Source organism: Tympanuchus pallidicinctus, unplaced genomic scaffold, assembly GCF_026119805.1.
Source record: "Tympanuchus pallidicinctus isolate F22 unplaced genomic scaffold, pur_lepc_1.0 scaffold1, whole genome shotgun sequence".
Taxonomy (NCBI): Eukaryota; Metazoa; Chordata; class Aves; order Galliformes; family Phasianidae; genus Tympanuchus; species Tympanuchus pallidicinctus.
In genome coordinates, this window is record NW_026294618.1 from 46,794,439 (window position 1) to 46,819,176 (window position 24,738).

A 24,738-nucleotide genomic window follows, 5' to 3' on the forward strand; every position below is an offset into this window, starting at 1 on the left:
GGATTTTCTTCTATAATATAATGAAAGAATTCCAGGCCTTCGAAATTCAAAGTGTTCACTCTTTTCAGTTTTCCCTTTGAAAACCAAGAAATATTCTTTCATTTTTCCCCCATAGTTTTGTCTTCATTTCAAAAGCCCTAAAACTAAGCTCAGTCGAGCCCCTTTCCTCAGTCGCTGTGAGTCGTGCTGTGGATACTTCAGGGGTTGGCATCGACATGAGAGCCTCCATCCTCGTATTACACACCGAGTTCTCTTACACACCACCGTCGAAGCTGCTTTGGGATGCGTTCACCTGTCCGTGTGCATGCACTCACCGGGAAGCCGTGAAATAAGCCTCTTTACCTCCCCGACAGGTTGTTTTTACTACAGGAACTGTGCACGAGCATCCTCATTCATTCCCGGCATTTCCCATCCTACGTTTCTAGGGAGGTTCCTCCCGTTGAGATAACTTTTCTCCAGCTTTGGCTGATCCCGGAGCTCTGGTGCCAGTGCTCCCAGGAGCACGCTGGGTTTGGGAGACATTACCTTCCCTGCAGGACAGTTCCCGCTTCGTCCGGGAAAACACGCCCCGGCACGGCGGGTGGAAGGGAAAGGGCAGGAGAGAGCGACGGCTGCAGGGGGCTCTTCCCTCCCTGCCCTGGTGTGAGTGCCCCCGTCCCGCGGAGAAGCAGCGCGGCTGCGGGCGCCGGGAGGGGAGCCGAGCTGCGTGGGGGGGAGGCAGAGCCGGGGGACTTCAGCCCGGCGCGGTCTCACCCCTCAATCACTCCTCCCACAGTGAGCTGTGCCTCTTAACCCCCGGGATCCTCCCTCCCTCCGAGCACTGCTCCGCTCTGCAGAACGCGAGTTGATGACCGAAAAACGAATTAGCGGCCGCGGACAGCCATGAGCTGTCTGGATGTTATGTACCAAGTGTATGGTCCTCCCCAGCCGTACTTCGCCGCAACCTACAGCCCCTACCCGCAGGTACGTGGGGTGGGAGGGGTGGCGACGGGAGGGTGGCCCCGAGCCTCACCAAAAGGAAAAAGGCAAAAGGAGAAGGGGAGGGGGTGGGGGAGAAGAGCCGGAATTTGCGATGGTGAGCGAAGCGGGGCTGCATCCCACCCTGGTGCGGGGCTCGGCACGGTACGTACTGCCGGGACTGCGGGAGAGAACGGGACTTCAGATCCGATATGTCATTTAAGGGATTTTCCCCCCCCCTTTTTTTTTTTTTTTTTTTTCCTTTCCTGGACCGGGCTCCATCCGAGCTCGACGACTGCGGGCAACGATGCCCCCGGGTTTGCAGAGGGCTACCGGGAAGGGCGAGGGAGGGCTGCCCGGGGTGCTTCCCGACCGCCGCCGCGGGAGAAGAAGCGCACCACTCTTCGCGTGGTTACCGGGGATGCTCCCACTCCAGCCCCGCTCGGCGGCGGGACCCCGCGGGCTGCCCTGGAGACACCCGTAAGGGGATGGCTGTCCGTGTGCAGCCCGGGCTGTATGCTGAGCCCCGCGTTCCTGTACCCTCAGCAGCACCTGCAGCACCTCTCAGCTTCCCGTTTCTTTGGAGGTGTTTTTCTTCATTCCTTCCTCTCTCTTTTTTTTTTTTCTTTTAATTAATTAATTTATTTTTTCTCCCCTTATCACTTCAGAATAGGAAAACGGCTTTCCCCAGCAAACGAAAAATAGGAGCTGTAGAGGCGGAAGGGCCCCGGGCCGCGTACAGGCGGCAGCCCAGGACGTGCGGGGCTGGGGGCGGGTAGTCACGCTCCGCTCCTCTCCCTCTCCGCACAGCCGCGGCGTGGCGGCTCGCGGGACACCTCCAGCCCTGGCAGCGAGGCCGGCATACCTGTTACAAATAGCAGATGATGTCTTCCCCCACCTTGCCCCCCCACTGGCCCGTCCGCACGCTGGTGACATTATTTAGAGGGCTAATTATTAGCTCAATGGCTGAGCCGGCAGCCAAGTGGAAAGGCGGCAGCCACGGAGCGACGTTATTAGATATCCCGCGAGGCTCGGTCCAGGGCTCCCGGCCTCCCGACCCTCGTTCTTCCTCCTGCCCGCTCCGGCCCGCCGTCCCCGGCTCATCTTAAGGAACTCCCGGCGGCTGCTGGCAGAGAGACTTCGGGAAACATCTGAGTGCCTGCCGCTCTTTATTTCTCCCTGCAGGATCCAGTAAAAATTGTGTAATCCTGAAGGAAATACCTGAGGCTTCCCGCTAGACAGAGAAATGCTTTCTGCCCTGAGACGCGTTTGAAGCGGACAGGCTTTGATTTTTTTTTTCCCTTCCTCCCGTTTTCCGCTTTGTTTTGTAGGTCACTCTTCTGCCTTTCCCCCGGTGCCGGGATCCGGCCCGCAAAGCGCCCTCTGAGTGCTGAACTTCGTGCCGGGAGCTGAGTCCCTCGCGTCACCCCGCTCCCGGCAGTGCCCGTCCCTTCCGCCACTTCCAGGCTCGGGTGCCCCTGGGTGCGGCAGGACCACAGCTCCTGCATGGAACTCCGAGAGGGCCCGGGCGCTGCATCCCGCCTGGCACGGGGACAGAGGGCCGGGACGGGGGTCAGCACACCTCGTTGCTCCGTTTCCCGTCCTCCCTCTACTCTCTCTCCCTCCAGAAACTCGCCTTGTACTCCAAAATGCAAGAAGCCCCGGAGAGCGGCAGCAGCGCCGGCGCGAGCAGCTCCTTCTCCAGCCACGCCGCAGCCAGCATCAAGGAGGAGGAGTGCAGCCCCGAGAAGGAGAGGCCCCCCGAGGCTGAGTACATCAGCTCCCGGTGCGTCCTCTTCACCTACTTCCAAGGGGACATCAGCGCCGTGGTGGACGAGCACTTCAGCAGGGCGCTCAGCCAGCCCAGCAGCTTCTCGCTCGGCAGCGCCAAGGCGACTCGGAACACCGGCTCCTGGCGGGGTGAGCACCGAGGAGGGGTGAGAGTGCTGGGGTTCCACGAATGCGGGGAGTGTGGAGGTGCAGGGCTAGGAGCCACGGCAGGAAACCCCCGTGTCTCTTGGCTTTGAGTTTGGGACTGTGATGAGCAAAGGTGGGAGCAGTAAGAGAATTGGATACAGGCGTGAATCTTTTGTACCATTTTACACCTTATAGTCTCATGGGGTGCCTAGGGTGGCAGGGAACAGCTGACCTCAGGCATTGCTGCAGAGCAGCTCCTGGGACCATCCCTCACCTGTCAGTGCCCAATTGAGAGCTGATTGCTCACTCTCTCCTTGAATTCACATCAGTTTTCTAAGAATGAAATACTGGTTAAAGTATTTCGTAAGTGGAAGATGCTCAGCACTGAAAGCTGAAAGATTTCTTAGGTCCTCAGGAACTGCTTCCCTTTCTCCTGAGTAATAACAGAAGGTGCAGAGCTGACGTATCTCCCTGACAAATGTTTGTATCGGCAACACTGTCTGTTCACAATCAATAATGCATAGTATCTTCTGCACTATTAGTTATCTCTATTCCACTTCACACTGGGCAAGAAAAGCACAAGGTCCTTACCCTCTGCACTGTCAATCCTCAAAGAGCTGCAGAATGCTTCCCAAGCATTCTAACAAGAGCCTCAAGAAGCAAGAACATGTCCAATGCAATAGACAGGGAAATTACCCCCACATAGATTTAGCATATTTAAGCTGATTGCACAGCTCAGGCTGTTCATGACTGCTTTGAAACTACACTGAGGAAGTAGATACTTTCCTGGCAGTGTTTGGCATCCTCTAAGGTGTTGAGCAGCATAAATGCTTCAAGAGGGAGATTAGTACAAAAAAAAAAGAAAGAAAGAGAGAAATCCAACCTTGACAATTGCTGTGCTTCCTAATTGTTCTGACTCAGTTTCCAGATTGAGAGAAAAAGGTGTTTCTCTCACCTTAGATAACAATCTTTTCCCTAAAGAAGTACTAAAAGAAGCCTAGCCTGGAGAAAATTGCTCCAGCCCCGGGCTAATTGTGCTGGATGATTGGGCTGGGGAGGGCTGCTGGGAAGCAGTTTTGTGTGTTTTTGTGTGTTTGGTGGTTGTTTGGAAGATAACCACAGAATGAGAGTGAAGAGAAGCCCTAGTGAGTCGGATGCCAGGACTGAGAGTGCTCATCCGCCTTTCCTTTCTCTCTGCATCTAGATGGCTCCTTCCCGATGAGCCAGCGCAGCTTCCCCCCGTCCTTCTGGAACAGCACCTACCAGCCCTCCTCGGTCCCCGTCACCCTTAGCAGCCCCCTGGCTGCCCACAGCGAGCTGCCCTTCACCACCGCGGACCCCTATGCCCCAGCCTCCCTCCACGGCCACCTGCACCAGGGTGGCCCTGAGGCCTGGCATCACGCCCACCACCACCACCACCACCATCCCTACCTCGGGACGCAGAGCACAGCCTACCCCCGCCCTGCAGCCATGCATGAGGTCTACGGCCCTCATTTTGACCCTCGCTATGGCTCCCTGCTGGTGCCCACCGCCTCCGTCCGCCCCCACCGCCTCACTCCCGCCGCCGTGCCCACACCGGTCAGCCCACCCTGCGAGCTGGGCAAGGGCGAGGCGGGCCCTGCTGCTGCCTGGACGACACCGGGACCCTTCCCCAATGCGGCGGGAGACGTGGCACAGAGCCTCGGCCTCAACGTGGACGCAGGTGAAGAGAGCTCCCTGGCCCCTTGGGATCCCCCCAGCTCAGGGCTACCCCTGCCCTGAGGTGATGGAGGGGAGGGCACTGTAGAGGGCAGCTAGAGGAAACATATGGGTGTGCGAGCTCCCAACCCATCCTGCATGTCCTTCTTTGCATTCCTTGGCCAGGCAAGCAAGAGCAATGTGTCACCCACTCAACATTTCTGGATCCCAAGACACGCTCTGAGGTAGTGCTTGCTTTGGGCCTTTCTCTGTGCTGGAAGCCTGATGCAGCCCCGAGGGCTGTGGCCAAAGGGCAGTCCCACAGCTCTGTGAATTTCTGCAGCTTTCTAAACAGTTTCCTCTGTTTACTTTTTTTTTTCTCCCATTTTTCAAAAAATGCTATTGTATCTGCTGAGTATGTAAGGGCAACTGCTATCCCTGTGACCAGGAAAGCTGGTGCTGGTGGCCTGCCCCTGGCCAGGTGCTGGCATGTAGGGCTGCGTGCCCAGTGGTGCTGCAGAGGGGACAGAGTCATGGCCAGCAGTGCCAGCTCATCCGGCTGTGTCTGTGGAGGCAAGAAAAGCCTGCTCGGCTGCTTGGGTTCCTCGTGATGAAGCCTGGTGACAGCAGTCACTGGTGGCTCCGTGCAGCCTCACTTCAGTTTAGAAAGAGACATGTGCCTGTCCTCACTGCAGCCAAGGCTCTTCTTGCTTCATTGCTTTCTTCTAGCCCTGGGGAGCCCAGGCTTCAGCTGAGCCTCTGATCTCATGTGGCAGAAATGGAGTTTGTCTTTCTCTTTCCTTAAATGCTTGTATCTATTTTTTCTTCTTCCCTTTTTTCTTCTCTCTCTCCATTCTCAGGTTTGCAGCCTCAGGACAAAAGCAAGGATCTGTACTGGTTTTAGAGCTGTCCTTCACTCTTCCTCCCCTGGCTCTCCCCTGTAGATCTCTGCCTCTAGGCATGGTGGCATTCGGAGCTGAAGTCGGGTCAGTTTGTAACAGCTTCTGGTCTTGGTTTGCAGCTCGGCGTTACTCCTTCTGTGGTGGATCCCTTCTGAGCTGACGAGCTGACTCAGAGCCTCCCAGACCCCCTTGCCCTTTTCCAAGCCTACCATGGCCCTGCAGCTTGGGGACAGACAACGGGACTTAAAACAACTTGGCTTTGCAAGGATGAACCTTTAGACTTATTTTGGAGAGGAAAACCCTTCTGTTGAAAGAGGAGAGCCAAAGACCATGAACTATTTAAACAAACTCCACAGCCAGAACTGCAGTTGGACTATTTTAAAAGAGTCAAATGACATCACAAACAGTGATGAAAAACCACTGGCCTTCTTACAAGGGACAGAGGAAATCATGATTATTTCAGTGGTGTGAATATTTTTTTATGACAGTGAAAATCATTTCTTGATTTCAACTTGGGAAAAACTATTCAGCAGTTTTGAACTGGATTCTTACTTCACATTGCAGAAAAGTAAAAGGAGAAGAAACTGGAACTCGCTAACATTTTTGGACTACTGAGGAGCTAGTCAGATTTTTCAGCATTGTGGTTATGAGTGGCAAGCGTCTAGCTTGGGCCACCTGCCTTGGGCTTACAGAAGTGCAGCTGTTCCACGGACAACTGTTCAAACTCCAGAAATATGAAAACCAAGGTGGCACTTGTCAGAATTTGACATAACATTTGCATTGAATATGTAATGGTTGTTTGTTTTCTTTTTTTTTTTTTACAAGAAGCATTTTATGGTGAAAACAAAACCCTCTTAAAGAAGGGGGAGAAAGGAAACCCAGGAAAAATTGCTCACCCTCAACCTGATAGCATTTAAGGGGAACACCACAAGGAAAAGCACATGTGGGACAATAGGTCTGGGTTGCCTCTAACGCTTCCCTTTGTCTACTTGTTGCTGTCATTTTGTCACTTTAATAATTGTCGTGTTTTGGTTTGAAAGGGGAATAAGATATCTACTTGACGGTAGGAAAGCTGCATTAAAGGTATTCCTTCTTTCACCCTGCGTGTTTTTATAGGGAATTAAAATTGAAAAAAAGAAATGGGGCAGATTAGAAACTTCAGGATGGAAAAGGAGAAAATAAATACCTGTAGTGTGGATGGAGTGAGTTATTTTACTAGTTTGCATTAAAGCTAACTAGGAATCCTAGCAGTTGAAAATATATTCTTAACGAGTAGAAAATATGGTGATATATACAAAAGACAAGAATATGCAATGTTGTGGCAATGCTGCCTCTTAGCATAGGGTGTCTCTGTAGGATAGGCTGCAGAAAGGATAGACCCCATAGTAAGAGGCATTTCTTCATAAAGTTGTTGGAAGAGGGGACTATATTTTGCACTGTGCTATTCTGCACTGGTACATTAAAATGTTATTATAGAGGGTCAAATGACCAATTAAACAGAAACAGCAAGTTTGCCCTATGCTTGCAAGCTGACGCTTTTACAGGCAAAGCATCAGATCCCGTAACTACAGCGTTTTATTTTGTTCTGTCTTTTCTTAATGAAACATCTTTAATGGCAGACAAAGTTCAGTGCACGTGGGAGTCCTGACATCATCCCTCTGACACCAGGAGAAGCAGTAGGAAACAGACCTTTGTGCCGTAATAGGGGATTTTACATTCTGAGACTTTGGCAAAATGTTTCCAAATGTGTTGGAAATGGAGAACTTGTTGCTCCAAGTTCCATCTCCACTAGAAGTACATTTAAGGGGAAGAACAGGAGCATTAACTGCAAGACAACAATAAAGCAGTGAGAATAAATATTGTGAGAAGCTGGCAAGGAGCTGCATTGAAATAAAAAGAGGGCAGAACATCCCCGGTCAGAGCTGGGTAAAGGGCAGGAGGCAGCTTGCGGTGGTGCTTCAGCCGGACAAACCCACAAGCATTTCATCACAGCCCCTGGCTAGCTGGCAGGCTGGAAAGGGCAAGCGAACAGCTCCAGATCTTGTAGTGCTGGTTAAACCACAAATGTTCTAAGTCTTCTATCATGAAGGAAGACAGCAGCACTTAGCAGGAGAAAAAGAACTAAAAATGGCTTTTAACTTTTTTGCTGCAGAGGCTTGAAGATGGCAAGGTCATTCTGTGAACAGTCACCTGCATTTTCTTTAAGCTCTTTTTAAAGTTTAAGGTTTTTTTTCCTCTTTCCTTTCCTTTCCTTTCCTTTCCTTTCCTTTCCTTTCCTTTCCTTTCCTTTCCTTTCCTTTCCTTTCCTTTCCTTTCCTTTCCTTTCCTTTCCTTTCCTTTCCTTTCCTTTCCTTTCCTTTCCTTTCCTTTCCTTTCCTTTCCTTTCCTTTCCTTTCCTTCCCTTCCTTTCCTTTCCTTCCCTTCCCTTCCCTTCCCTTCCCTTCCCTTCCCTTCCCTTCCCTTCCCTTCCCTTTCCCTTCCCTTTTTTTTTTTTTTTTTTTTTTAAAGTTTAATTTGGCTTTTGTGTAGACAGTACTTCAGTGCAATTGTTTCCTTTTTCTTTCACTTTTTCCCCTCTTCTAATGAGGAGGACTGGGCAATACAGCCCAGATATGTTTGGATACATTCATGTAAGCAGTCATTTACTGCAATGATATTTACCATTCACTTTGACTGGGAGCATTTCCAACCATGAGGATTTATGCATTGAATACACAACTATTGCTATTGATATTTGCTCTCCAGACAATATATTTTTATAGCGTTGCAGTGTGGAAGTACCTAAACACCAAAGTCAAGTCTTTGGCTTATGGTGTTACGTGCTATGCAAACTACTTTTAGAAAGGCTCCCACTATGGGTGTGCTGCAGTCTGAGGGTGTTTTGATGAAAACCTGCAGCAGTGTTTTGCTCACTGTGTTGCCCTGACTGTGGGAGGCTGCTCATTGCCTCTGAAGTTTGGGAGTGTGCAGGGCTAGGGCTGCAGTTTGCATTGTAAGAGCAGAAACTTCACCCTGAGCATTACACTGCCCAGCACAGAGTGAGTGAGTCTCCTAATGCAATAGCAGTGTAAATAAAACCTCGGTGCTATTTCATAAATCTGTTTTATTCTTCTTTGCATCATAGATTAATTGCTTAATCAGGAATGTGCACAAGAAATCTGTAAATGCAGAAGGTATGCTTTCTCTGCATTACATGTATCTTACATGCCATACGCAGACCGCTAGGGTCTCCTTTCTACCTGCAGTTTTGTACCGGCTGCTGCTCTCCAGCCATACTCAAGCAAACAGATTATTTCAGAGGTGACATAAAGATATAACAGTCCATGCGGGCTCTGGGGCAGGAGGCAAAGGGCTCAGAGCTGTTGCAGAGCAGTGCTGAAGCAGGTGCAGGGGCGATCAGCCACAGAGTCTTATTCATTTTAACAAAGATTCCCCTCTGACATAGCTGCAGTTGCAAGGATGAAGTTCAGGGCTCCTTAAAGACAAATATGTGCTTCTGCATTTGCAGTCTCCTGCCAGCTAGTCTTAGGGTGAATATTTTTTCCTTCCTACCACCTCTTCCAGTGGGTTTTACATCAGAGCCCCTAGGGGAGGGGAAAGGAGTAGAGGAAGGGAGGAGAGAGCCTGAAATCTCTGCACTTCCCTAAGCTCCTGCCCTGCCTGTCCTCGAGGAAATGGATCTGCCCAACTCCTTGGGTCAGAAGCAGTCGTTCCTCACTTTGCCTTTGATGTCCTATTAAGGTTCACAGCAAGCTCTAGCAAGGGCTTAAATGTTGGTCCCTTTCTAAAAGGAAGGCAAGTGCTGTGGATGGCTTAAGATACACCAAGGCCTCTGACTGGCAGTTCTTGTGCATCTTTTTCTGGGCAAGGGGTATAATTAAGATGCCCTTTTGGTTACAGAAAGGCGAGTCAGCTCCTTGGGGCGTTGTGGTGTCCTGGCTGGCTTCCCTGGCCTGCCACCCAGAGGAGCAGTTGCAGAAGGGGAAGGAGAGAGATGAGGTGAGATCATTTGGAGCACTGAGGTGCTTGCTTTCAGGGCTAAGCAATGCTGTGTAGGGAAGTGGGAATGAGAGATGGGGAAAGAAGAGAAAAAGGAGAAAAGGAAAAACAAAAACAAAAAAGAAAAAGAAAGAGAAAGAAAAAGAAGGAGAAAAAGAAAGAAAAAGAAAAAAACTTCCATTAAGATCTGGGGCTACAATCCTGGGAACTGAGCTATTGTTTACCTCCTTCCATAGTCAGCCTGCTTTCTGAACTGGCTACCCTGACGAGCAGCTCAGACCAGATGAGTCCCACTGTTAGTGTCCATCTCTAATTATATCTAAGGAATTAACATTGCATCGCATTTTTCTACTGCTTCCATGACCAGGGACAGTGCATGAATGCTGTACAACAGGCCTACAGACACTACCTTCAGTGAGAAGTCCAGTGCCTTCTCCTGCCTGAGCTCCCTGTGTGCAGTCCCACCTGCAGGCATCTTCCCTCCTGTTTCACCTGGCATGGTCAGGCTGCAAGGTGCCTCCCAATTCAGCTTCCCTATTTCTCCTCTTACTCCATCTTCTGACCCCTGATCCTTGCCCTCCCTGCTCTCCAAGCCCCTTCTCTCCAGCACCTACCACCAGTCCCATGCTACAGCTGCAAGGAGCAAAGGGGTACCACGATGAGGGACATGAGCTTTGTCATCAGCACCTCTTGTCTGTGGTTGAAATGTCAGTACTCGTACAAGAAGCAGAATAGAACCAGAAGAGCCAGCCTATTGGTTTCCAGTCCTGCACCCTAGAAGAAGGAGCTGGGTCTGAATCCCTGGCCCAGCAGAATAAACCTTTTTTTCACAGGAAGAATCCTAAAGTGCTGTGACAGCCCCAGTTGCACACAGACACAAATGATTATTTTCTCTTGACAGACCTGCACAGCTCCCTCTGTGTATTTAACTGCGGTCACAGTGAGCTGGATCAGGAAAGGGACACTTGATATCTGCTGTTTCCGTGGTTGAAATATTTGTGAAGTTAGCGCATAATCTGAAAGCAGAAGCTAATAAATTATAGGGTGCTAATTGGGGCCGGAGTGGAGCTGTCAATCATATTATCCTAAACACACAGAGACCCTCATAACCTAAAAAGGCAAGAGAGGCTCCAGGAACAGCTCCCAGTTGTCACTAGCCATGACCTCCACTTCAGTGAGAGCACAGGGAGCCAAGGCAGAGTTTGTTCTGCTAAGAAAATGCAAATCCTACCCTCATGAGGACACTTGTATGTGTTTTTGTTTATCTTCTCTGGCAGTGCATTTCCCAGGGCACTTTGTTATTTTGCTTTGCCACCTAGCTTGTTGCTCTTGTGATTTTAAAAAACACACATATCTGAAAAGAATTTGCAACGCTTATATTTGCATAGCCCTTAGAGCCCTTGAGCCTATCTTCTGAAAGTTACTTTATTGCCCGCATTTATTTTTCCTGTTTCTCAGTCTCTAGAAGCATTCATTTTTCTGGGATGCTGCAGGGGTCTATGATCTGAGTCAAAACACAACTGTGCAAACATCATAGCAATGGAGCACCTGCAGTTATTTTGTCACTCATTTTCTTGAATTGTTTCCATCAGGATCTTTGCATTTTATTCAACATGTAGCATAAAATTGAATCAAAGACTGTTGAAGAGGATTTTAGCACACATTTACCACAGAAAAATCATGCCTCTATTAGGACAAGAGGCATTTCAGAAAGGCCTCCGTGGAGAAAGGGTCTTGGAAAAAATTAAGGACAACTCAAAAGTGGGAAACCTTGTTTTAGTGGCAGCATGACTGCTACACACAAATCTGAAAAATGAGCAACAATGAGGCCAAACCCTGTTCCTCCCTGGTGACACCTCAGTGATTGCCTAGGCTTGCTGCTGCAAGGCCACATGATTAAGTGACAAAGACTCTTAAAGATTTTTCTAAGCCTGCCATTTTCCCCACCACTTGTGATACCTAATTTACTTATTTTGTGGTAATGCTGAATGCTGACAATCAGCAGAAATAGTGGATCTTTCCCATTTCTGCTGTGAAAGTACAGCTTCTAGCCTGAAGCCAGCAGACAACTCTGGGTGGGGCAGGTGAGGGAATGTGTTTCACCCTGGCTGGAGTTCATCGTGGCCATCCCCTCCCTGTGCAAAGCAATACAGCAGGGCTGCCTGCATCATCATATGGCTGCTATAGAAAGCCCTGAAGAGTGGCAGTGTGAACAGAACAATTAATCTTTATGAAATTAGTCCATGGTCACCAGCAAAATCGAATCAACTTCCTACCCAGTCAGTGGAAACACAGTATGTCATGCCGACATCACATTAGACACTTCACATTTATATTTTGGAAAATTTTGTTTACTAATTAGAAGCACGAAACTATGCTCAACCTTAAGTGTAAATGTAAATAAATTGGCTTTTTAATTTTCTAAAGAAATCAGTGTGTATAACAATACTTGTACAGCTGTTGCTGCTCTCCTCTCCCTTTTTGTAGAATCATAGAATCGTTAAGATTGAAAAAGACCACTAAGATCTAGTCCAACCATTAAGCCATCATCACCATACTATGCCCACTAACCATGTCCCCCGGTGCCGTTTTCAGTGGAAAGGCATTTTAAACATCTCCTTTACATGTGGCATTGAAAGTTGCACCTCTCCTGACACAGCAGTTCCCACACATGAATGTTCTTATTCACCTTTGCTCCTACAGTTTCCAACAGAATTTCCTTGTATTGGCCATTTCTGACAGGAGCTCACCCTGAGGATAAACATACTATTCTTCAAGATTTGCACTGCTGATACAGAGAATCTTCTCTAAGCTTTCTCAATAACAGCAAAACCCTTCTGTCTGCAAGTGCAGAGTAGTTTTAATGAAAGAAAGCTCAGCACATTCAGTGTAGAGTATCTGCATGCATGGAGTTTGCATACAGAGATCATGTCACTAGTTTGGTTTTAGTCAATTTAGGCAGAGGATAATTCTCTTATTATCTTAAGCAACAGACTCAAAAATTGTGGACTGATGTCGTTGTTAAGATGGCAAAGACTACGTCTGCAGACAAACTGAGGAAAGAAGAAAGCTGGTGAGCTCATAAGGCTGGATCTTGTGGGTTGGTTTCCATTGTTGGGTGTGTGGTGAGGTCAGATTAAAGAGACAGGAAGATGTGAGAGAATATATTCTTATGAAAAGTTAATTCTGTGACTCCCAGATACTCTGTAAGAGAAAGCTAAATATATTTGTGACTGGAAATTACCGAGAACTTATGCATTTTCCTCCTGAAAGGTATGAAAATTGGATACGTAAAGAGAAATACACAGATTAATTAGAGGACTTATGTCTTAGTGACATAAAACAATGTCAACAATCCACTGAATTTCCTGTGGAATGGATAGAAAACCATAGTTGCTTACCATACTGCACAAGAGTACACAGGTATTTCAGTATTCTGCCTCTAATAATCACTGAATGACCTACACTGCCAGAAAGGCAGGAGGAAAAAAAAAGTAGCAAAAAGAAAAGCCTGTTATGTGAACAGCATTGCAAAACAGACTAGTATCCAAACAGAAAGTGGCTATTTTACAGCTCACTTCTTATTGTGAAAGATAGAAGACAGTGATGAACATGCTCCAAATGTAAAACGTCATCTGAAGAAGTTAACTTGTTATTATAAAAGTTATTTTATACAGTAGTATCATTCATGCAATTGGCAATAATGATAATATGTTGGCATGGCTTTGAAGCAGAAGGTTTCTGATTATTTATTGGAGTTAAAACATAATGTCAGGTAGAGGTGCCAAGTGTAATTATAAATAGAACCTTGAAAAATCCACTTGGTGCGCCATCTCCTGCAACTCATTCCAGCATGCATGTGAAAGAAAAAACTTACCTGAATCAATTAAAGAAATGAAGATGCATTAGAATTATTTTAACAGAGCCATTTGTGCTGTTTCACTGACATTCTTCTCTATAATGACTATTTTCACATCTGTTGTAGATGAATTAAATCACCTTTGAGTAGTAAGATGAAGCTTGGAATCTAGAAGAATACTTTCTTACCTTCTCAGTCATTCATGAAATACATAATCCTAAACCTGGATCATAGAGATCCAGTTTCATCTTTTTACGCTCAGTAGAGTCAACCTGAGGACTGAAAATATTATTGAGCATCATGTTGTGGTTTAAAAGAAAATAAAAATGAGAATTCAGTTGATTCAAATAGATGACAAAATTTTCTCTATCGAAAACAGCTGCAGAGTGTCATACAAGGGTGCAGTGGCTCTGCTAGAAGTACTTTAATAAGGATCTTTGTGCCCCTCGTAAAAGTAGTGAGGAAATCAAGTTCTAAGGGACTTAGTGATGCAGATGTTGTCAGTCAGCTCTGTTATCACAGAAGTATAGAATGGCTTGGGTTGGAAAGGACCCCAAGGATCATCATGTTCCGACTACCTACTACAGACAGGGTTGCCAACTGCCTGATCAAGTACTAGATCAGGTGCCCAGGGCCCCATTCACTCTGCCTTAAACATTTCTAGGGATGGGACAACATTTTTGAGCAATCTGTTTCAGCACCTCAGTGCTCTCTCAGTAAAAAACTTCCCACTGACATCTAATCTAAATCTTTCCTCCTTTAGTTTAAAGCCATTCCCCCTTGTCCCATCACTGTCTACCCTTGTCAGAAGTTGATTTCCTTCATGTTTATAAGCTCCCAGGAAAGCTGAGGAACCTCAACTCTTGATAAGGCACTTTCACCTCACAAACCTTTGGAATTCTATGAATTGAACAATAAACATGGATAAGAATTATCTATTTGGATATCTATGTGAATTTCCAAAAGGCTTTCTATATGCTTTCTACAAAGCTTTCCAAAGAATGAAGGATCCTCACCTTGATATGTATCTTGATAAAATCTCAGAGAAAAAGAATAGTAATAAATGGTCAGTTCCTGGAGGGAAAGGAGCTCACAAAGGGAACAATTTATTCTGGGACATGTATCATTTGACATAATCAGAAGGAACATTGTGGGAAGGCATGAGCATTTCAGGAAAGAGTTCCAGCTCTGAGGAACTGGAAAGGATCTCACACATCAAAGACCTGATGATAGAACACCAGTTGAAATTCAAATATGAAATGATTAAAAGATGAAGTACATAATAAAGTTTTAATAATAACTTCACAAATAAGCAGATAGACTCCAAGGATGTCTATCTAAGTGGCCATCATTGCTTAGATACAATATGTGTGGACTGTGAAAGATAACCCCATAAAAAGTCATATCAGTATTTAGAGTGCATAAAAGAAACAAACAAATAAAATAGTAGGAATGACTAAGAAAATAATAGAGAACAGAAAATGTACTTATGAGCTTTGAATAGTCTGTGTTTCTAATCTCTTGCTCTCTGAAAGGAGCTTGTAGAACTGAGAACAGTCTGGGGAAAACTGCGAGGGTGGCCAAAAGGACTGAAGAGATCCTGTAGGAGAAATAACTCGATAGGTTAGGAGCCCTCAGCGTGGGGAATGGTCACTGCCTGTGGGTGAGTGTGGGATTGACAGAGCTCTGTAGAGTTGCAGTACCAAGAAACAGGAGGAGAGGGAGAAATCATTCTCTTCTTTCCTCTCTATAAAAACAAGGTACTCTAAACCAAATAATTTTCTGGACTCTTTGTGTGATCCATGAGATAATCCCCTGGAAAGGGTGGCATTTGCCCAGACCTTGCTTCTCCAGAGTCCAAATAGTTCTTCAGAACCAGCAGTCGTATGTGAGATGTGGTGAGCCATACAATGGGTGAGAAAGACTCTACACTAGATAAGAATTTGCATCACCATGCCCTCCAATGTCACTTTAGAGTAATGAAGGAAATGTGCAAAGAACCCTTAAAAAATTGCCCCCCTACCTGCAAAATGCTGTGTGCCAGAAGAAACATACACTGGAGGGAAAGTAGCCTGGATCCTCACAGTGAGAACTGTGCAACCACTCAAAAACATGATGCTGCCATGTGAACAGTGAAGGAAGAAGAAGTATTTAATACTGTGCAAAACTTCAATGAACCCAAACCTGATATACGGGACGGCAGAAAAAAAGCATGTGCCGGATTTTTCTTTAATGGACAGGAAGCTTTTTCTTTAATGGACAGCAGCTTTTCTGCCGCGTGTTATTCTCTAGAATTGCAACAGTAACATTAAACATCTCTTGACGTTGAGTTTTGATAGAATCCCTTCTTGGATCTTTACTTCTCGGTTTCATAGGTTGTTACTTTTGCACTGCTTTATATGCAAGTAATCAGAGCTGTTAGCATGAACTTTTCTAACTGACAGGTGCAAGCAGTACTTGATTTCAGTATTAAATGGCAGTTTTTCCCACTCCCCTTTATTTCCAGTTCTTATCTGGGCAGGTTCTTTTCAAGACCATTCAGGTAATACTTTCTAGAAGGTTGGTGATGCTGAGGCAAGACTATACACTGCACTGAAATAAATAGATTTTTAATTGTAACATCTAAAGTGGTATTTGCTAAAGTCACAACAAATCTTGAGAAGATGAAGGTTGAAACAGTTTCCTCACTGATATACATCATCTTAACATAATTAAACTGATGTACAGTGAGTGAAAATTGAGCCCATCTACTTTTATAGCCTGAGTACTGTGCTTTTCTTAAGAAGCTGACAGAATTGCCAGCAAGAATCTCTATACATTTTCAATTCAGATTCCAAAAAACACTTCCTGCTACCTACAGATCTTGCAGAAATGATCTTCATTGCAGTGATTTCTCCTCTTACATAGGTAGCTTCTGCTGGCTTACAAGGGGATCCATAGAATCATAGAATCATAAAATGGCCTGGGTTGAAAAGGATCAGAATCATCATCGAGTTTCAACCTCCCTGCAATGTGCAGAGTTGCCAGCCACCAGACCAGGCTGCCCAGAGCCACATCCAGCCTGGCCTTGAATGCCCCCAGTGGTGGGGCATCCACAACCTCCTTGGGCAACCTTTTGCAGTTCCAATGAGTCACCACTCTCTGAGTGAAAAACTTCCTCCTAATATCTAAACTAAACCTCCTCTGTCTTAGTTTAAAACCACTCCCCCTTGTCCAATCACTATCAACTCATGTAAACAGCTGTTCCCCCTCCTGCTTATAAGCTCCCTTCAAGTACTGGAAGGCCACAATGAGGTCTACCCAGAGCCTTCTCTTTTCCAAGCTAAACAAGCCCAGTTCCTTCAACCTTTCCTCACAAAAGAGGTGCTCCAGGCTTCTGATCATCTTTGTGGCCCTCCTCTGGACCCACTGCAAAAGCTCCATGTCCTTCCTGTGCTGAGGACCCCAGGGCTACATTAGGTACCACACCTCATACTCATTATCAATGTACATCTTGAAGAAAGAAGGTAAAGATACACAGTATTGGCTGTACACTGGAGGATGAGTCTCTCAGCAGAATGTCATACAACTGTAGTCATGACAACTGCTTCATTTGTATGTCACATTTAATCTTTCTGATACGTTAGGATTTTTTTCTCCTCTGAATATATGTTTCCTTAAAAAGATATTCTCATCCTTAAACCCATCTGCATTAACTTAAAAAAATATAGAATTGAAAGTCAAGATCCTTAAATTCAAACTTTCTTGAATCTTTCACTTTGTCTGCCAAAGGTGGAGTCAGCAAAGGAGAGATATAAATACAGGCCAGGTAATGCCTCTTTCCTTTCCTAAGACGGAGTGTGTTAAAAGAGTCTTTCACGGCTGTTCATCCCTCCTACTGTCTCTAAAGGTATCTATGAGAAGCATTATGAGACACTGGCTGCCTGAAGGTGAGAGGTGTCCTTCAGAGAGTAAGGAAAATTGATGAGTAAAATGAGAATAATTATGAAGAGTTGAGGCTTACTTTCATGGGGTAAAGAATGTAAAAATGCGATGTGTGGAGAAAAGTGTGATGTGGAAGTGTGAAATGTTAAGAAGCTTTTTGCAACTAGCGTTATGAGTGGACTCAGGTATGGTAACTTTGAACTCCCAGTCAGTGCAGTCTTTGTATATGTACTTCTCTAAGACAGGAAGATAAGGAAGAGGGAAAAAGCAATGATGGGCAAGGTCAGACTCAGAGCTGAAAAATGGCATCATCAAGCATGCTTGGGACCACACTGTATGCGTGGGGAAGGTTAAATAATGTGTCTTCTACTGGCTCCTGCAAATTATATACAACGATTCTTAGATATGTGCTTAGAGACTTGTGTCTTATTCAATCAATTTTTCATACTGTTAGGTGAAATAGTGGTCAGTATTCTGAGTTTTGCTTGTTGGGAATGCATTGGAGTTGACACTTTGTTCTTCATCCTGCTCTAGTAAACCCTCCATCAAAACTAGTTTTCCAAAATGTGAACAAAGCAACACTTACCTTCTTGTCTGTTCTTTTTGTATCTTTGGGTATTTGTGACTGGTTTGAGATGTCAAAGTTTTTACTGCTGTTGTCACTGTTACTCACCTTCCACACTAACTCAATTTACTCATGTTGGATAGGCTTTAGCATCATCATTTTCCAACTCAGACCTATACAAGATTAAATTGATGTGGATTATATCACAGACGTAGTCATGGGGCCTGTGAACATTGCTGCCTAGATAAGCTTCTTGGCAGGATTGAAGGCTTCTCCTGCTAATACCAGAATATCATGTGAAAAAGATATCATATGAAGTCATGTTCATTCTCAAACTTTTGTTTGCAGCTTGCTGACTGAGCAGTCCTCTTGAGTTAAGTGGAATTGCATGTGCATGTGAAGTCATCCTGGTGACCACAGAACAGAGATCTTCCTGGTTTCCTGTTTGAACATGTTACTTGTTAGTAAATGTTACTCATGTATAAGTTACTGAAATTGAAGGAATATCTGTACAATTAAACAGAAATTAAAGAGGGAGGAAACATTATACAGTATTTATTTATCCATCAGTAATGGCCTGGTGAATGTAGGTTAAGAGAAGGAAAGATAAAAGAATTCAACTGTTGGTATTGGCAACTGTGGCTTGTATATGTACAAGTGTGGCTAAACTGTAAAAGGAAAAAATGACACGGTAACAGCCAATTTGAATCAGTTGTTTTGTTTGGTTTGGTTGGTTTATTTTTGGTCAATGATTTTTAAAGAATATTAATTCCAAAATACCTCAGTTTTTATTAAATTTTGAGGCAAGACTTTCAAATAGTCAAATGCCAAACATCTTGTTTATCTGTATTGGATCTCCATTTAAGAAACTTTTGGAGTTTGACTTCAGTGGCAATGTTCCTTAAAAATATCTACATTTTAGCATTAAACAATGCATTTTTACTACTCTCCAGTGTTCCCCACTCTGAAGAATTTGCATAAAAGCAGGACACGATTCTAGCTTCCTGACAGATGTCAGTGAATATCTGCAAAATTTACAAATTGCTATTCATGATGAAGCATTCTGAAGAGCTTATTGCTTCCGTTTACACAGGAATTATTTATATATTGTTTTATTATATATTTTGATTTGATTTCCAAGGACATAAAGGAAAAACATTTACCATTATTAATAAATGAAACGTGATCAACATTAAAAGGGAAAAGGAGTGTGGATACTAGATTCTCAGATCAATAACTGTACAACTTAAAATTTGAGATGATTGCAATAGTATATTTAAATTAAATGACAAAATAGATCCTCCCTGCAGTGAACAATCCAGCCACCTTTCTTCAGTTGCCTACAGATTTGGAGATCAGAAAAATACAACTAGCATTTGTTAGCTTTTCAATTTTTATAATCTCATGAGTGCTCAATGAAGCTATACTTGAACTGTTTTTCTTTTCACGATCAGGTGGTTTCCTTCTGTGAGACAGCATTCTAGTACTTTTCTTTTGGAAGGACTGCTTGTGTCCAAGGTTTATGTCTCTGCGTAAAGTTAGTGGGGATCCAGTAAAATCATTTTCTGTCTCATGGCAAGTTTTATTTCCTTAATCTACATCTTGTGAAATGCATGAAACTTAGCATTTAGAAAATCAAAAATATGTGACTGTTGTCTTATTGTACACTGATTGTTTCAGTACCTTATGACATTCTCTGGAAGTTCTGATGTTTTTGAGTATTAGTGTTGTGTTTTTTTTTTTTAAGAAATCTTTAAATGTATAATAAAGTGCTTAATATTCTGTCTGTCTTACATCTTCTTTGATAGAGTTCTCTCTTCTGTGCTCAAGCGGAGCATTAGACAGATGGAATTAGACCGAAGTATGTTCTGCAGAGCTGATGCTACCTTGATCTTGGTTGCTTTCTTTGACTACTACCAGATAATTTAGGCCTTCTTGATCCCTTTCTTCCATTAGAGTGGTTGAAAGAATGCTGTCTGAATCTGCAGGTGGAACATCAATATCTGCATTTAAAAAAACAAACAAAACAAAAAAATTAAAAAAAAAAACACAAGAGAAAGGTAACAACCCAGTGATATACAAGTAATATTAGAAAAAGCTGATTAGAAAATCAGCTGGTAGAGAAAGTCTGTCTAGTCACTGAGTGAAGAGTGACTGATGAGTCAAACCTATTTTCTGCTATTGCTTGTGTGGATTATACCTTCCACCAAATCACTTAAGGATGTTTGGTCATCACTATTAATACTTTTGCAGATGGCAATACATTTATGAATACATGACCTCTTTTGGTAGGAAAGATATTCTGCATAAAGCTAAAATGGTTTTAATCTGTAGCTTTTTGTTACCCTGCTAGTAATACAGTAATAGAGTCCTGTAAATGGGCAGTTTTCTGCCTACAAAGTTGCAGTATATTCCCCCTCTAGAAGAATTGTAATATTCTGTCTTCCAGGAAACATGAACTCAGCAGTACAATGTCTTCTATCCACTACTAAAAGCTTTACATTTTTTTCTTGGTTTGATGCTGTTTGTATGTATTGTATATATCTATTGCAGGTACTATAACTTTTTTTCAAGTGATTAACTAAAAGCTCAAGTTATAATTGTTGCTATTCTGTGCATTTATTCTGAAGAACACTTTATTATTATTGTTATTATGCTCCCCCCTTATTTTACTTCACAACTGGAAAATGAAACGTGACATTCACAGTTATCTACTCATGAGAGTCACAGGTGTTTTGCCATTGCAGTGGGACAACAAACAATTTATTATGTCACTATAATGACACACACACATCAGCTACAAACTCAAAAGTGTTCTCCACATACTAGAGACCTCTAGAAAATATTATGAGGAAAAAGCACGAATAAGAGATTTGAATTTAGAAACCTGTTAGCAAAGTGGAGACTGGGACAGCACAAACTGCCTTCATATACCATGACTGAGAGCCACAAAAAATCATTTCATACTCACTTTGTCACTTCAGGACTATTATGGCAATATTTAGTAATTCAATCCCAACCAAGTGTTCACCAACCAGTACAGCTCTTCTGTGTATGTGGTTTTTGTTTAATAAATATTTTAATGGAAACCCTCAGGCACAAGTTGTCTCGGAAAAGGCAAGCTGGCAAATGCTGAGAGCATGTTTGCAGCAAACTCTTAAGAGAGAAACCTTAAAATAAGGACCCAAGTAAAACTCGGTATTTACAGACCAGACATATGCCGGCTGACCTGCCTAAGTATAGAACACTGGAGGAGCATTCAGATTTGTTTCCTGTATAAGTATCTGGAACTGATGAGGTGATGTTTACACAAATGTGAGTATGAGGTCACTGAGATATTTTTACCAGATATATAGATACATTACTAATTTTTTCCCCAACAGGTCTGAAGATTTACAGAATATATAAAATATTATAATCCTTTTTTAACCCATATACCACTGTATTTCTCACTGCAGAGAAAAAGAGGTAAAAATCAGCAGCTTAGCTTTGTCTTACTTTTTGAGCTTTTGAGACAAAACAAGCAAGAAGTACTTTTTTGTGTGCATGCATGTGGAATGCTCATAGCCCATGCAAAGAAAGAGAAAGAAGATAGCGTTGATATCCTTTCTTCTATAGCACGACACACACAAGCTGCACAGCCATTGCCATAATGAGATTTGTTACTACAAGTGTCCTCCCTTTACCACTGTGTTGTCTTCTCTTAACATAGTGTTCAGTACCCATGAAAGCTTAGCACCATTCTGCTGTACAAGCCAAAAACTCTGTGCAAAGATGTCAGGTTATGCAGTACAATGCTTGCCTCTCAAATAACTCAGCAAACAAGCAAATAGTTTTTGCTCACTGAGTTATATGACAGACAGAAGAGAGACAGAAGTTAATGAGAGACAGAAGATACTGAAAATTAACGGTTGAAAAAAAAACATTTTTTGTGTGAAATTTCTCTCAGAAATATGAGACCTAGAGGCACCATCAATATCCTGGGAAGCCATACGACAATGTAGAGAAGTTTGAATAAAGTTAGGAAGCCCCTTCCAAAGAACATCAAGAATTAGAAGAAAGATAAAAGCTGGAGATGGTCATATTCATGAGATATCTCTCTTTTCTTTTCAATTTTAACTTTGCTAAAATTAGTTGATTGATGTATAGTCATGCTGGGTTATACGTGAGTAAATGCAGGATGAACCATGTGATGTGATCCCCTCAGATTTCACAAGCAGAGCCTGGCTGAGGCAACAAATGTACCGAGAGGAGGCGTCCAAGGAACACCTTAATAGAATCTGTAGTCGTGCTAGGAAGTCAACTCCAAATACTTAAATCCTGCTGGCTTGTCCATACTGTGGACTGCTGCACAGTGTAGAGTTACTCGCATCCACTCCAAACAACCTAGATCAGGGCATGAGGTAGGCTGGCTCTGGCAGCACAGTGATCAATACAAGAACTCTGCTGAGAAGTAGGTCCCCACCATGCTCCATGCTCCCTCAGGTAGACTGCTTCCAATAAATAAAATACTATGTTCAAAACTCTGCACTGTAGCTGTGTAGATACTTGTGTTAATTCCTAAATGCACCTCTTGGGATGTTTTCCCCAGTACTAGTTGTGAGTACAACATCTGAGCTAAACTGCACGTAAACTAATTGCAATGCATCTCTTCATGGGTAGGCAGAACTTTGGTCTAAAGGACCCCACATTAAGTGACACAAGACACTGATTGCCTGACTCATACTCTTGACAGATGGAGTTTGCTTGCTTAGGCTCCTCTGAGGAAGCCAGTCCCAATCTGATTAAATCTGTGCTTCCCCCTCTAAATCCCCGCATCCCAGCCTGCTGCTTCCTGCAGGAGGCAGTGGCCATGCGAGTGGGGTCATGTATCCTGCCTTTTCAGCACAGAGTCCCTTTCCCTGCCCTCACTACAAGCTGTGCAGGCCCAAAGCATGTTTTGAAATCCTGCCTGGAAGGGCGCAAATTGTTGTGATGTCTTGATAAGCAGATGGTTTTGAGGTGTTTAATTTCAGAAGGTGACAATGTATAAGAGGAAAAAAAGTCCATAGAGAAGCTGATTGGTAGATTCAGAACAAACTGATCTGGAGATGTTGATCTTCTGTTATAGCTATTTCAAGGCCAGATCCTCAGCTAGCGCAAATTAGCAAAGCTCCATAAAAATAAGTGGGACATCAGCTAAGCATCCAGCCTGAAACATAACTAATTCTGGGTAACGCAGTGGCATATGATGCTTAGCACCTTCAACAGGTTAATGACCACATGTTTAGAAGTACAGTCACATTTATTTCTCACCATTTGTATCTTGGTTTTTCTCTTATGTACTCTGCCCTTTGCCCCTTCTGCACAGTTTGCATAGGAGTGAACAAGAAACTGGCTGGCATAACTGAAAAGTGCCCACAATGCAGAGGAAGTGCCTGGTGATGTACCTTTGTTAAGGGAGAAAAAGGTGGTTACCTAATGGTGACTGCTTCATCTCAACTGAGTCAATCAGCTCCAGGAGATGTTCCTGTGCTTAGAGTGTTTGGCCAATACCTGTTGGCCACCTGGAGCTGGAGGTGCTGTGTTTCAGTTTCTGCACATTGCCAGTAAGAATATAAATAGAACAAATATATATCCGTTTTAATGCTCTGTTCTGTATTATGTATCAGTGGAGATATATCTGTGTTTCCTGTCTAATGAAGCATATGATCTTGCATGGCTTGAGAGTGACTCACCAACCTTGCTATTCTGTCAGACACTAAAGATGCTAAAAGCAAGGATTTTGTTCATCTTGCATTTTTACTGCACTAAACTGCTTGAAGCACTGACTGCTTATTTTTCCTCCACATTTTGATATTTTTTTTTAGAGTTTTTTTAGAGATTCATGGACTGAAATCCCTGTATACAAGACACTGTCTTGGGAAACATACGTATAAACTTTTTTATTAACTAGTTCATTATCATGCTTAATAAAAGAGCACCAAAACCAGCCAGCTCCACACTTGTTTCAGTAAAATGTGTCTTGATGCATAAGCAGGGAAGCACCTCCATTCTCCACGTCCCAAAGTAGGATAAATTTTACCAAGTTTTAATTACTCAGATGTTACATATCTGGTTTAGGCTTTTTCCCAGGCTCACTTTACAGTCAATTGAGAGAGAAGAGAAGGATGTGTTTTTGTGGAGATACTAATTTCTCATATTGACCTTTACATAGTAATGTCCCCTGAACATGTGTACAACTCTCTGGTGACTATCAAGTGGCCTAGACAGACAGAGTAAGCACAGCACCTAAATTTTAGTTGGTTATATCTGCACACTCATACAACACAAATGTCATTTATAAAATCAGATGATCTGATATCATAATACATTTTTTCCCACTCATTGCAAGGCAAAGTTTCAGCATTACTTTCCATGCAATGTCATAGAGCTCATGTGCACTCTGAAATCAGAAAGCATTTGTCTAGGGAACACAAACAAAATGATCACCCCATCAAGTTTGCCTTTTCCTGCAGTGTTGTAAGCATTCACTGTTTTGGAAGAAGCCTTTTTGTTGACCTCTCCTGGCTCTGGGTCAGGCACTCACTGAACTAAGAGGGGAAGAGGATTACTGAATTTCAGAAAAATACAAAGGAGGCTAGATACAAGGTTTAAAAAATGTCTCTTATCAACACATCTGCTTCAGACAAGCTTCCGTTTGTCCAAGTGATTACTTTAAGACTGGAGAGGTGTGCAAAATAGTTTCTAAAAGGCAGCTAGTTTTAGGAAAATAAGCTAGTGACTTACAAAGCAATCCAGTACTACCCAGTCAGCAGACATATAATTAACAATGAGAGCACTGATCCCAGATTTTAATACCAAATCCCCTCAATGAAATGTTTTGTACTTAGTTAAAAAGAAAAAAAAAAAGTGACATTTTTAGCACGTGCCTTAATTGCTGAAAAAAAACCCTAAAT

At 43.8% G+C, this 24,738-nt stretch overlaps 2 protein-coding genes across 8 annotated transcripts in view; one reads left to right on the forward strand and one right to left on the reverse strand.

Moving 5' to 3' along the window:
* The first annotated feature begins 521 nt into the window (after window positions 1-521).
* On the forward strand, window positions 522-6,551 carry VGLL2 (vestigial like family member 2). 5 transcript variants are annotated; one of them, XM_052687515.1, is made up of 6 exons: window positions 522-642; window positions 776-963; window positions 2,586-2,877; window positions 4,079-4,576; window positions 4,738-4,796; window positions 5,412-6,551. In XM_052687515.1, the coding sequence occupies exons 2-6, from the start codon at window positions 883-885 to the stop codon at window positions 5,493-5,495; spliced, it is 1,014 nt and encodes a 337-aa protein (XP_052543475.1). In that variant the 5' UTR covers window positions 522-642; window positions 776-882; the 3' UTR covers window positions 5,496-6,551. The 5 variants fall into 5 exon arrangements, with proteins under 5 accessions (XP_052543475.1, XP_052543466.1, XP_052543468.1 ...); XM_052687506.1 differs by lacking the exon at window positions 4,738-4,796 and having other exon boundaries at window positions 531-642; XM_052687508.1 differs by lacking the exon at window positions 4,738-4,796 and having other exon boundaries at window positions 533-642; window positions 5,573-6,551.
* Window positions 6,552-18,502: 11,951 nt separating this feature from the next.
* ROS1 (ROS proto-oncogene 1, receptor tyrosine kinase) overlaps window positions 18,503-24,738 on the reverse strand; it is a 72,053-nt gene continuing 65,817 nt past the window's right edge. For all 3 annotated transcript variants that reach the window (XM_052683073.1, XM_052683082.1, XM_052683091.1), the window contains one exon: window positions 18,503-19,803. In XM_052683073.1, the coding sequence (XP_052539033.1) occupies window positions 19,652-19,803 (152 nt within the window). In that variant the 3' untranslated portion in view covers window positions 18,503-19,651. The remainder of the gene's footprint in view (window positions 19,804-24,738) is intronic.